A 13,734-nucleotide genomic window follows, 5' to 3' on the forward strand; every position below is an offset into this window, starting at 1 on the left:
AGACCTCAGAACTGGGAAGCGGACGTGCTAACCACTCGACTACCGTGCCGCCGTCATTACAACTAGAAATCCCAAAATCACATTCAATCGCTCATTAAGGATGCCAAGAAACCGCTAGTTAGTTACGCCATCACTGAATGATAAGTCACAAGTGAGCAGGTTCGCCACTAATGGGAGTGTAAACATTGACATCTCTTGCGAGACATGAGGTGCATTCAAATGCAGTCAGAGAAATGCACACAGAAAAAAAGTCCATCAATGCATTAAATGTAAAAAAATGCAAATATCTGTAAATAATGTGGTCTTTCTATCAATCTGTAAATGCTAACATATATATATATATATATATATATATATATATATATATATATATATATATATATATATATATATATATATATATATATATATATATATATATATAAATAAGACTGAAATTTCAGATAAATAAATCATACATTTTCATATAAATCTTACACTCTACAAGCTTACTGATCAGTATTTTCTAAATTTGAATGAAAAAAATCGCAACAATCGACTTATAAATTCGTATCGGGATTAATCGGTATCGAATCGAATCGTGACCTGTGAATCGTGATACGAATCGAATCGCCAGGTACTAGGCAATTCACACCCCTAATATATATATATATATATATATATATATATATATATATATATATATATATATATATATATATATATATATATATATATGAGTAACGGTGGTGGTGGTGGAGGATACGGTTGTGAGAGTTTCCCTCCCCTGCGCCATACTCTTGTCATTTTAGACCAGACGCATTTTGAGGACTAATCACCCTCAGCTCGTGTTATTTATATATTTATTTATTTATTTATTTTTAAGTTTTAGTAGTTTGACTTTTTATTTTTTTACTTAATATGATCAGCGACTGGCGCTCTTATTGCTTAATTACATGTAAACAGGTCTGAGAAAAGAAAATCCTTTCTCTCCCACTCCCCCACATCTTTTTGACATCTGTCTTCAACTCGTGCTTTTGGGCATAATTTCATTAACTGTCTCAAAGGGAGACGGTTATCCAACTGTAGCTGCCTGATTGATAGACTACTAGATTGTAAAATGCACTCTATTTTGCCAAGGGTACGACGGCACCACACTTTTATGCGGCATGAACCCGGGCTTATAATGCAGAATGCCTACAGCGCTTTGCTGCAGGTGGGAGAGTTGACACTCCCAGCCTCTAATTTCCAGCTTTGGAGCTGTCACTGCTGAGTGCCCTGTCTGAGAAGTACAGCGATGATGTTATCATGGGGAGAGGTGACAGAGACCCGGACCTCCTCCTGTCTGCGCACTTGCGCAGTCAAACTCACTGTTCACAATTTACAGCCTGTCACCTTTTATGTCAGGCTGCTTGACTAGCATTGTTAACCGCTCGTTTACTCCGCTGCAAATGGTCTGTGTGGGGGTGTTTTATTTATTTATTTTATTTATTTATTTATTTTAACACGGTTTTCAATCATCACTTGTGGGCTTTTATGTTCCTTGTGAGGAAGTAGCAATACATTTGGTTTTAAACATTGTTTTTAGCGACCAGTGAGCTCTCTCATGAGCTTAGGGCGCTAAAAGTCCTTGAATGCATCTGGGCTAAAATAACGAGAGCACAACATGGGGGAGGGGGACTCTCCCAACCACATCCTTCCTCTAACTGTGTTCTTAAAGGGACCGCAACATGAAAAATCAACTTTTTGAAGTTTTAGCCGTGTTAAGATGCTAATTCCTCACCAAAAACATGACCGAAGTCGTGTTTTACTCCATTTGCCCCTATATGAGAAATTATAGGTTATTCTGCTCTCCAAGCACCAGCCTCTCCCAAATTGAGAAAATGAGCTGTTGGCACTTTTTGATGTCATAAGGTGTGGACCCACCTCTGCACCGCCTCTGCGGTCCAAACGCATGCCCACTTTCTCTGAGACTTCCATGGGATAGTGACAAAAGTAGCCTTTATCAGTAAAAATTCTGTCCAAATGAATTCAAAGCAATCAATTAACCTTCACATTTGCAATCCCAAAGTGCAATGACAATTGGCTGTCTTAAAATCCCACAAAGGTTCTGGCTGACACTTGTGTAAACTGCAAGTAAATCTTTTGCACCACTGAGCCTAACTCAACGAATAGTATAGTGGTTCTCATGCTCGCTCTGTAAGCAGCAAGTCCCCGGTTCGAGACCAGCTGAGTTTTTTTGTTTTGTTTTGTTTTTTTCCCCCTCCTCCTTTCCTCTTCTTCCCTCTCCTCCCCTCCTCCTTCACGATTTGTTGTGGCGAGGAGCCGTTTTGTTTCAAATGTTTATTGAAGAATTGGCTTGCGGCAAGTTGCGTGGCCATTCAGAGGAGTGCTCAAACGTAGAGCTCCAACAGCAGACTGCAGTCGGCTCGCCGGTGGCATGGCAATCACACGGGGAGAGGCGGAGTTTCTACTGAACCGGGTGTTTTACTTCCACGTTAGAAAATTAACCAGCAAAACACCTAATATTTCATAAATAATTACATCGCCATGGTGTCAAAGGTAAGATTTAATCATTATATGCCTATGGTTTACTGTTGGAAGGGCTTAAAATACGGTGTAGGGCTTAAAAATGTGGCGTAATCCCTTTAACTTCGGTTTATGGCGCATCATGAGATTTAGCATTGTTTTGGCTCTTTGGACTCTTTGGCTCTGCTGTATTTTGTGGTAGGAATTTGGGGTTTGTTTGTTTGTTTTATTTATTCACTCACTTACCTACCTACTTCTTGTTATTAATTTATTGATGTAAATTTTATTTACTTGTATACTTGCAATGCTTATTTTGTTCTTGTTTTACTTATCTTATTCTATACTGCAAGACCGATTTCTGTTCCATGTTGAGTTGAGTCAGTGCTTCTCAAATAGTGGGGCAGGCCCCCCCAGGGGGGTGCGAGGCACCATCAAGGGGGGCGCATTTGACCTCGGGAAACATGCTTTTTTATTTCCATCCATCCATCCATTTTCTTGACCGCTTATTCCTCACAAGGGTCGCGGGGGGTGCTGGCGCCTATCTCAGCTGGCTCTGGGCAGAAGGCTGGGGGCACCCTGGACTGGTGCTTTTTTATTTATTTATTTTTATTTGCATTTTTTATTTTTTTAACTGTCCTAGAATAAAGTGCAATTGCACGTCCACTACATTAGGGGGCAGTTGCGCTCTCATTATTGGCAGAGTGTGCGCAGGTAGCATTCGCTCGGTGGTGTAGGGGTTTTGTTTGCACTGAGCATGTGTGCTTTGCACACAAAAAAAAAATCTGCACAAATTATTTTATATATTTTTGCTTTGCAAGTTAGTTTTTTTTTTTTTTTTTAATATTGTGCTCCTGAGTGCTGTTGGTGATCAGTTTGAATGCATTATTATTTATTGATTTTATGTAATTTTATTTTTCTGTATCATATGGTTTGACATGGTCAGTCAAAAAATGTTTATAGTTTAATTAATACTGGGGGGGCATGACAGAAAATAATTGAGAAGCACTGAGTTGAGTTTACATTGTTTATTAAAAGTATGGAGGCTGACCTCGCTTTCTTTCTTCTCCTCTGACATCCAAAGGCTGCACAGTGTGGCATTTTGGCTCCTTTTCACTGATGATATTATTGTTCGCAATTGTTTTGTTTTGCTCGGGAGAGAGCAAGTAAAGAACACAGAGGTGTTCCTATGTCAGAAATATTGGTAACAAGCATTAAAAATATCCAATGTAGGAGGGATGCAAAAAATGGGCAGTGATATAGCGGGAGAACACTAAACTATGTTGCGTGGGTGTGGTTCTTCAGGGGTGTGGGTCCAGATAAGGACCACGTATACCTGCAGCTGCACCACCTGCCTCCTCAGCAGCTCGCCACGAGGCTGCCCGGCATCTCAGAGACGGCGATGATCTTTGCCGGAGTGGATGTCACGAAGGAGCCCATCCCTGTTCTGCCAACCGTCCACTATAACATGGGAGGAATACCTACAAACTACAAGGGCCAGGTAAGTCGCACCTTTCCCGCACCACTCTTCTGCAGCTTTGGCCATTGGGGATCTTTACCTGCCATCAGGTGATCACTCACACTAATGGCGAGGATAAGGTGGTTCGTGGACTGTACGCCTGTGGAGAGGCTGGCTGTGCAAGTGTTCATGGTGCCAATCGACTGGGCGCCAACTCTCTTTTGGACCTGGTGGTGTTTGGCAGAGCCTGCGCCCTCACCATTGCTGAGGAGCACAAACCTGGTGAGGAGGAAGTGGGGAGTTCAGTTAAAATGGCAGATGAGTAAGACACAAGTTTGTCTTTCCTCAATTTACAATGCTGCTAACATGCGTTTTGAGGTTGCGAACGGAGCCCAATCAACTAGTTTGCTTAGAAACTGTGGCCATGCAATACAAAAAAAAAGCACCATCAATTAGCATTCTAATTTTTTTTATTTTTCTCAGGGCTTTAAGCGCCAAAGTAGCAAAATTAGCAATTTTGTAGCAACCAGAAACATTTGGTTTGTTGTTTTTTTGTTTTTGTTTTTGTTTAGTTTTTTGTTTTTTACGTACTTAACAAGTATAAATAAGTTCAGTTGTTTTTAATTAACCTTGTGCTAACATGATGGTGGCTGTTTATTCCCTTTCAGGAGAGGCGCTTTCCCCTCTTAAGTCCAATGCCGGAGAAGAGTCTGTGGCCAACCTGGATAAGATGAGGTTTGCCAACGGAAGCTTGCGCACCTCTGAAATAAGGCTCAACATGCAGAAAGTATGCTTACATGGAATGTACACAAACATGCATTCAAAGACATGTGATGCTATGTACATTGAATTCCTTTTCCTGTTGTTCGCCCAGGCCATGCAGGCTCATGCTGCTGTGTTCCGTACCGGTTCTGTTCTGAAGGAGGGATGTGACATATTGGATGCCATTTACCAGACCATGGAAGATATCAAGACATTTGACAGAGGTAGATTTCACTTAGAATGAGTTATGATGACTGCTGGTAATAAATACATCCAATAGCTCATGCTATAAGGAATGCTTCTACAGTCTGCATCATTGACTGCTCATGAGCATAAAAGGGGAGAAACTCATTGTGTGGCCCACATCCTCCCCTGACCTCAACTGTGTTGTGATGTTTTTAATTATAGTAGTTTTTTGTTGTTGTTTTTTCAGCAGTACAAACCTCCTAATGAATAATAATAATAGTAGGTTTTATTTGTAATGCACTTTATATTTCACCAATTCTCAAAGTGCTCCCATTTGAAAACGTCAGTAGGCTGTGAAGACCTTAGGCAGTCAGGGAGAGTATTCCACAACCTAGGAGCCACTTGAAACAATTGTGTGCATAATAATTTGGAACAGTTCATTTGAAAACTACTTTTGTTTTTTTGGCGGAAACAAAGACTTATCAGAATCAGATTTATTGTCCAAGTATATAAAAGCAGAGAAGGAATTTGTCTGTCGCATTCCATCCAAGAAACATGAAAGATAGTATAGGTTTGTTTAAAAACATTCCAATTATTTTATAACAGTTGCTAACTTGAAAATTATGCTGTGTGACCTTCGCTTAATAATTTGGAACGATTCCCAGACTATACATCTATAAAAAGCAAATGACACCAATACCATTTTCCAGGCAGGTGGATTAACTCTTTTACTGCAATACATTATCTAAAAAGACAACCCCCAGAGTGCCAGCCAATTTCGAGCATTTTCACTCATCTTTCAAGGCAAATGAATATTGTGTGCTAGGACTACATAAACATGGTAGATACCATATGAAATATTTGATTCCATTCTCTCATTAGAAAAATAAAGTATGCTTCTACCTTATTCCGCTCTTTAGTAATCAACATTTGAAAATAGGTAGTTTGAGTGGCACCAAGACAAAAAAATAAGAAAAGAAGCTCTTTTCTGCACAACAGTGACTTTGATACTAATATTTTTTGTTTAGTGACACTCTGTGAATGATATTTAATGGGATAAACACTTGATCATCCTTAAACGTTATATTTCCCAAGATGTGCCATCTTGTCATGTCATGTGATCCACGGGATACCATTGAAAAGAGATACAATTCTGCCATCTGCTGGCCATAGCTAGTTTTTTTTTTTTTTTTGTACCCCCCCCCCCCCAGCTCATTCATGAAACCAGAGCTGCTCAAGATGAGGTTGCGCTGCCCATTGAGGGGGACGGAAAAAAAAAAAAAGTTGACGTCAATTAACGTTAATGGCGGTACTCGTTGGGATTTCCGTTAACATCAATTAACGTTAACGGCAGGAAAAGAGTTAAGAGCCACGTGGCGATAGTTGAATGTAATCACAGCTGGATACCGGTGCACAAGCCTCCACAAAGCCAAGAATTGAAGCGCTTGAGAAACTCTGTGCCTGTGAGTTGCAGCGCCGGTTCACCAGATATGCGAGCGCTGACCAATAGTTTACTGAATAGCGATCTGCGCTTTATGCCACTTGAAATATGAAAATGCACTTTTTCGAGTCTGAGGTAGAGAATTTATTTTCTCTGTGACATGTTCAGTGCTATCACCATCTTGCTTCTGTAGTTTGAAGCTGAACAAAATGTCATTGTTGTTTCCAATTTCCACACTGACTTTTTTTTTTCCTCATCAGGCATTGTGTGGAACACGGACCTGGTGGAAACACTGGAGCTGCAAAATCTGATGCTGAACGCCATCCAGACCATTCACTCCGCTGAGCAGAGAAAGGAGAGTCGAGGAGCTCATGCCAGAGAGGACTTTAAGGTCTGTGCTACAGATGAGATCCAAAAAAGAAGAAAATAAACATCTGTCTTCATGACTCCTCTGACATCAAGTCTCTTGGATCACAGGATCGCATTGATGAGTATGATTACTCAAAGCCCTTGCAGGGTCAAGAGAAGAAGCCCTTTGAGCAGCACTGGAGGAAACACACCATGTCCTATGTTAACCCCAAAACTGGCAAGGTACTGTACACTTCACCTTTGCGCGTGTGTGCATGAGTGCTGCACTAACATGTCATCAGGGTGATTCAGTTACTAATTCAGTTGGGCCAAATGTAGCCAGGCAGGTACATTAGGCGCCCAGTAAACAGCCGATAATGACACATTTCAAACAAATATGGATGAAAAGTATTCACTTCTTAAGTTTTTATTCATCTCCGTTTTAAATTTGGAAACCTGGCAAAAGCTTATCAAAATCAGCATGCATCACAATAACAAAGCCGTTATTGACTAGAACCAGAGGTGTTTTTTTTTTTTTTTTTTTTTTTTTTTTCAGTTAAATAATCTAATCAATTTAATACAACAATAAAGAAAAATCTGTAAATAGTAATTTTGGCCACATCTCACCAAGGCATACCTCAAAGTGCATAAAAACTAATGCTTTCAAAGTTAAAGTGTTGATTAATCCCCCCCAAAAAATATATTAATCATGTATTAACGCAGATTAATCACACTATTAACTTTGATGATCCTTCAGCTTGACAGCAGATGGTTTCGTTAAAGGTAGCACAGATTGTATGGAGCAAGTCAAGTCATCTTTATTCATATAGCTAAACATCAACAGTAAACATCAGTGGCAGACCTACATGTTAGGCAGGAGTTTGGCTGGGCCAGTCAAAATGCTTGGGCCAGTTTTTTGTTCCAATCCAGCCCTGCTAGGGGGCCCCATAAAATTCCTCGTACACTAACGGTCAATGCAGTTTTTACTTATTCGCGCACATGATTTTTTTTTATTGCTGTTAATGTTTTATGTCATGTTTGTTTTGTCGTGTTTCTAACATTAAGTGTAGAAATAATTAACACATACATTAACGCAGGTGCTTCAAATTTGGCTGGGGAAAAATTAAAAATGTAAAAAAAAATTAAATTAAATTAAGCATGATTAATCAAAATGCTAAGATGTGATTAATCTGATTTAAAGAATTAATCGTTTGACAGCTCTAATTAAACACAAAAAATATTTGATTCTGGTTCTGTCGGAACTTGGAACGTTACAAAGTGTATTTAAGCTCCCGTTAAAGGGATACTTGACTCATTGTACAATTTTCAGCAGTGAAAAGTTAATATTTTGTCCAGAATGAATTTGATGACTTCATTATTTTTCATGTACAATGAATACCTTTTTAAAAAGTAATTTTTCTACTTTTTATCGACTGATCTCACCTGTGCTGAGGAAGTAGGTAACTGCCAACCATGGCTCACCTGATTTCTGGGTTTGGTGTAAACTGAGCCATGATTGGTCGTTACCTACTTCCTCAGCACAGGTGATGTCATCATCAGTCGACAGCAAGTACAAAAATGACTTTTTAAAGGTATTAATTGTACATGAAAAATGACGTTACCACATTAATTATAGACAAAATATGAACATTTTACTACTGAAATTGGATCAATGATGAGTCAAGTATCCCTTTTAAATTTTGCAAACAACACTGTGTGATGGGCTGCCAGTCCACTTAAGTTACCTGCGATGGTGGAGTCTCATCTGTCACAAGCATGCACACGCGCCATAACCAAACAGAGAAATATTGAAATCTTCTCAAAGAATACCTCGCCAGTTGTCTGTCCTCACGTCATTAAGACAAGCAGTTCCTCTCGTAGTCATACGCCATCAAGAACACGGACAAATAAGCACAATTGTGCAGTATCAGTTCTATCCGTGGACTGCTGTGGCATAACATTGAGTTCATTCAACAGTGTTTCACTTTCAAACATGTCTGTAGGTAGAATTTCAACCCTGCAAATTTTGAAGGTTAAATCGAGAGTTTCCATTGTCAATTTTACATTTCAAAGTTGAAAGTGTTAACTTTGCGTTCCGCTTTGAAATGCTGTATTGTATTAATAGTGTTACAGCTCCCCCTATTGTCGAACATGGGGAAAAGTTACCCCGGGTTTACACCAGTTGCGGTTGCGGTGCGTTCCGGCGACGCAAGCAATTAGATTCCATTCATTCGAATGGTGCAGTTTACACCGCTTGCGGGTGCGTTGCGTGTCGACTGCGTCTCAGCTGCGGCGTGCCGCAGACCTTCCGCAAGGATAGACCTATTTTCTATTTTTGCCGGACGACGCAGCGGTAGGCCTCCGGCAAATGGCAAGCTAGCACAAAACACATCGAGCGGGACAGGAAGACCGACGCAGTTTCGAAATAAATTTCCGGTTACCTTTCAAGATAAAACACTCGCCAGCTCCTATTTCGCAAGCATGCTAGCAAAACATGATGTGGGCTTGGACGGGCTTGGAGTTAACGTGCGAGGTGCTCATTCACGGTTTAGACACCAGCGAACATGGACGAGGAGAGGTTTATATTGGACGTAGAAAGCCACAAAATAATAAAAGTCCACCTCTCTTTCTGCTTCTCTGTTGAGCACAGACTTTCTGTGTGTTTGTTGTTGTTTTTAATGCCACATGATCGCGCGCGGTCCCGCGAGACACGTTGGGAAGTGGTCGGCGACGGAGCTGCCGGACCGCAGCTGTGCGGAGCCGGTGTGGATTGGCCAAAAAATTGACACGTCCGGAGCACGCAGTCAAGACGCACCGCACCGCACCGCAACCGCAACCGGTGTAAACCCGGGGTTAGGCATGCGCTGTGGCAGTTGGTTTGGTAATGGCGGATGGCAAGCAGGTGTTTGAGCACTCTAGGGAATAAGAGTCTGAAAAGACATCAAACGTCGTGTTTTATCAGTACAAGTCAACACTAGCAATGCTTCAAAACAACACTCTGCAATTTGGGTAGACTGTTGCTAGGCTACGGGGAGTGTTGCATTCATGGTATGACACACTGTAGGGATTTCTGAAATCTTGCGAACCGAGATGCCCTTGCATCTTTTGAATGCAATTCAATTCAGGTGAGCTGGATCAGAGACTGGGCCACTCCGGGGTTGTTTCAGGGCTGTAGACTGCTAATTGCTTAGGTTTCACCCTGAAACTGAGCTGCAGCACGTGGACAAAAAGACCATCCAGCCGTTTAACTTGACAGGTTTCACTCAGAAAAAGCCTCACCTGCCAGCATTAGGACTGAATGATTTTCGGGGTGGGGGTAATTGCATTGACAGATATTTAAACTTTCTTTGTGGTTATTCCTGGCTCAAATTGGTGGTATCACCAATCACCCTGACTATGATGGGTATGATCATATCGGTGCCAATACCAACTTATTTTAAGGTAACCGACGGCATTATGGGTCGCCTTCCTGCAGCCATTTTACGATCAGGGACTAGAAATTAGAAATGATATGAATGCATATAAGTTGCAATTATTATTATTTTTTTTGCCATTTTTTAACGGCAATCATTACAAATCCATCCACTGGTACATATAAAATTGTAAATGTAGTTCAGCGTTGTTGTAAAACATTATTATGTTTATTTTACATACTGTGTTTTTATGACTTAGGCGATGGCTGGATCGCGCGACCTCTACCTCGCAACCAGGAAATGCGTGCCCAACGGTTGCTCCATGATCTGTTTCTTCGTCAGTACATTAAAGTCAGTGATTAAAGTTAAATTAAATAATAAATAAATAAATAAACACTGCTGTTGTTATGGCGCCTCCATAATGGCGCACCTCTGCGACTGCAGTTAAAATGCGTTCCTGCCGAGTTCAATCAACACAGCTGAAGCACTGTGTTGAGCGATTTCAGTGGCTCAGGCTGGAGATGGGGAGTAAATTAGGTGGAGGTGGCCGCCTCTGAATTTTGTACACAGGAAAAACCCTGTTCGTGAATTCTAAGCCTCTTAATTCGACACAGGACTTCCAATGTAAGAGCGAATCCCATGTTTGTAGGCTTAATGTAAAATATCTAGATTTTTTTTCATGTGGTCAAATAGATTTGAGAAAATAGTTATAATAAATTAGTTGAGGTAACCAGCCGGTCTCTGTTATCAATGTATTTGAGAGACATTACAGAAGTGGGTCTCTTGTCAGTTTCCGTCATGTCAGTGACCCACTTATTGATGATTACATTGACGGACCTTCCGTCAATCTTGAGTCAATTCCCACCTCTGCTCGTCTGCATAGCAGTCGTCCCAAAAAGAAGCCTCTTGCTGATGCACAACCCCGCAAAGAGCTTGTTTGAAGACAAGCAGACTAAGCCAACTTGTTGCCCTCGGTGAGATCAACCATTTCAATAGCTTATGTTGTGGAATTATCAGTAATTAGGTAAGATCAATAAAACGGTCTGGAAAACAAATTGTCTTTTGGGTTTCTTTATATTTGAAGCTTCAAATATACACAAGTCTGACAGAGAAGTCTATGATAAGATAGTGGTCTGTGAGAGTCTGCAAGTAAATTAATATGGGAAGATTGTTTTGCAGCCCGTGTTGGGATTGGGGAGGGTAAATGAAATGGGAAGACAAGCAGTTAAAACAAAGAGTACTTTGCTGTGTTGCACCTAATTTTTATTGGACAAACAAAAGGAACAACAACTGAAGCTCTCCACTTTTTCCTTCTCTTTGATTTCTTCCCTCCTCTTTCTTTCTTCCCCATGCTCTGGGTAGAGCATTTTTACATTTTTACAAAGTCCTCTGGGGCAGCACTCTACACTCACTTTTGCACTGGTGCTACCAACTTTTTCAGTTGGTTGCGCTACACAGGATTTGGTCAGACTGTTTTTAGGGGAAGTACAGCGTGACCATATTTGGCTGATGTATAGTCGTCTCAATTTGCATACTGTAGTTTCATATGATGACAGTGACTCCAAAGTAAATTTGTAAAATATTTTACTGTCACAAGGACTGTCTCAGAACAGCTCAATTTTTTTGTTTGTTTATATATTATTATTAAATAATATAACAATTAGCATAATTTTTTGCCTAATCCCAGGTGACCTTGGAGTACCGTCCCGTCATTGACCACTCACTGGACGAACAGGACTGCGCCCATGTCCCTCCCGCCATCCGATCTTACTAAGAGCACCTCCAACCATGACAATACCCTGGAATTGTTCAGTCACCAACTGTTTATGGAGAAATTGATCCTGCAATGCTGAAAATGTTGAGGCGAACTATTCTTTGGATTACGTGCATGTTTAGCTTTGTATGTCATGTGAACAAGTTTCATCACTCCAGCTTTGCTTTTGTGATGGTGTTGTGTTCTCATTTCCTAGATTTGCATTGCTTTAAATGCATTTTATATTACAGATTAGCTTCAGTTTGAACAATATTATTTTGCTGTAAGGCCACAGGGAAGTTTTAAGCGTGTAAATATGACCCAAATGTAAAATAAACACTATATATTACACAATACAGGTTTAGAAGTAAAATATAGTCCGTTTACTCACTGTTGCCTTGGTTAGCATACATTTGTGATCTATTGGTATGCTTGCAAATAGTAGTAATGCAATATAAACTTCATCATGCTTAATATGTAATGCATACGTACATCTATGACAAAATGGAACATGAAGAAATTAAAACTGGTGATGTACTGGTTTTTATCTTTTGCCAGCTACAAATTGGTGCCTTGGGATTGAGGGTATGGTTGTGTTTTATTGTTTAAATTTGAGTTATGAATTAAAATTAATATGTAATTGATCATATTTGAGTCAGACAGTTTGTAAGTGTAAGGTAAGGTCGGTTGGGTGTTGTCACTTAACACAATCAATTGAAGTGTTAATTTGCCTGTTTTGTCTTCCTATTCCACCCACTCCCCGTCATGTTTGGTTTAATATGTTGTCGAATAAAGGGTAGACTGCAAAGGAATAAGGGTACCTTTCAATAACCTGAAGTAATCTATGTACGAACACTTTTGCACAAATTACTTTTCAGTTTTTTTGTTGTAAAACAAATTTGAAATAAGGATTATACACTTTGTTTCACTTCATGATTGTGTACTATTTCGTGTGCAACTTTCACCTAAAATGTGGACTGGTAGTACCTTGCCGAAATATTGAAGAAAAAAAACAAAAAAAAACGAAGGAAAAAAAAAAACAACTCAAGGGGTGTGAATACCTTTTCAAGCCACTCTGTGTACAATTTCTTCAAAAGGTTACTCAAGTACATTTATGTACCCGAGTACTGTCAACTTCTCGTCATAGTTATCTTTTATCTTTTAAGGGTTCTATAGCTCTGATACTTATTAATTTTCACATCTAAGCAGCAGTTGCCTCCGCGGAAACTCGGGGCCTTTTTGGTACGTTTGCAATTGACCATGACGTTGCAGTCGCTAGATTTTCAGCTGTTGGCCCGGAATGTAGAGAGCACAGATAAGTGTCGTCTCAGACATTATTCACATAAATTCCTGCTGGGCTTTAGGAAAGTTATGAAGAAAACTCCCTTATTTCCATTTAGATTTTTTTTATTTAATTTTGTAATTATATTTTGTATATGCGTTTTTATTTTCACTTTTACTCATTTATAGTCATTTGTTTTGAATTTTGGCAGTTTTGGTCCATACAATGAGAGTAGACAGCTCTTGACAAGTATTGACCCACTTTGACATGTGATGCCTTCATACAGTCAAAGAGTATGTCAATGAAATGCAATCACAACACCTTGCATTTTGTCATAATTATAAATTAAAAAAAAGAAGTAGAAATTGGATCAGGTATTACCGCTGCTGATTTTGTGCCCAGGGGTAGGTACATTTTACTATTTGGCTGCGCACGCACACGCATACTAGTGGTAGACCGATATGGTTTTTTCAAAGCCGATACCGATTATTAGTAGTCAAGAAGGCCGATAACCGGTATTTCAAGCCGATATTCATTTGCAGTAAAATGGAAAAAGAAAAAAACTTTTTCTTTGAAACTATATTA

General features: G+C 39.9%; 1 protein-coding gene across 1 annotated transcript in view; it reads left to right on the forward strand.

The window, feature by feature from the left end:
• sdha (succinate dehydrogenase complex, subunit A, flavoprotein (Fp)) overlaps window positions 1-12,675 on the forward strand; it is a 21,911-nt gene extending 9,236 nt beyond the window's left edge. The window contains exons 9-15 of the mRNA XM_077525895.1: window positions 3,811-4,006; window positions 4,075-4,246; window positions 4,633-4,751; window positions 4,839-4,950; window positions 6,614-6,744; window positions 6,831-6,944; window positions 11,802-12,675. Of these exons, the coding sequence (XP_077382021.1) occupies window positions 3,811-4,006; window positions 4,075-4,246; window positions 4,633-4,751; window positions 4,839-4,950; window positions 6,614-6,744; window positions 6,831-6,944; window positions 11,802-11,888 (931 nt within the window). The 3' untranslated portion in view covers window positions 11,889-12,675. The remainder of the gene's footprint in view (window positions 1-3,810; window positions 4,007-4,074; window positions 4,247-4,632; window positions 4,752-4,838; window positions 4,951-6,613; window positions 6,745-6,830; window positions 6,945-11,801) is intronic.
• The last annotated feature ends 1,059 nt before the right edge of the window (window positions 12,676-13,734 follow it).

Source organism: Festucalex cinctus, chromosome 7 (assembly GCF_051991245.1).
Source record: "Festucalex cinctus isolate MCC-2025b chromosome 7, RoL_Fcin_1.0, whole genome shotgun sequence".
NCBI lineage: Eukaryota > Metazoa > Chordata > Actinopteri > Syngnathiformes > Syngnathidae > Festucalex > Festucalex cinctus.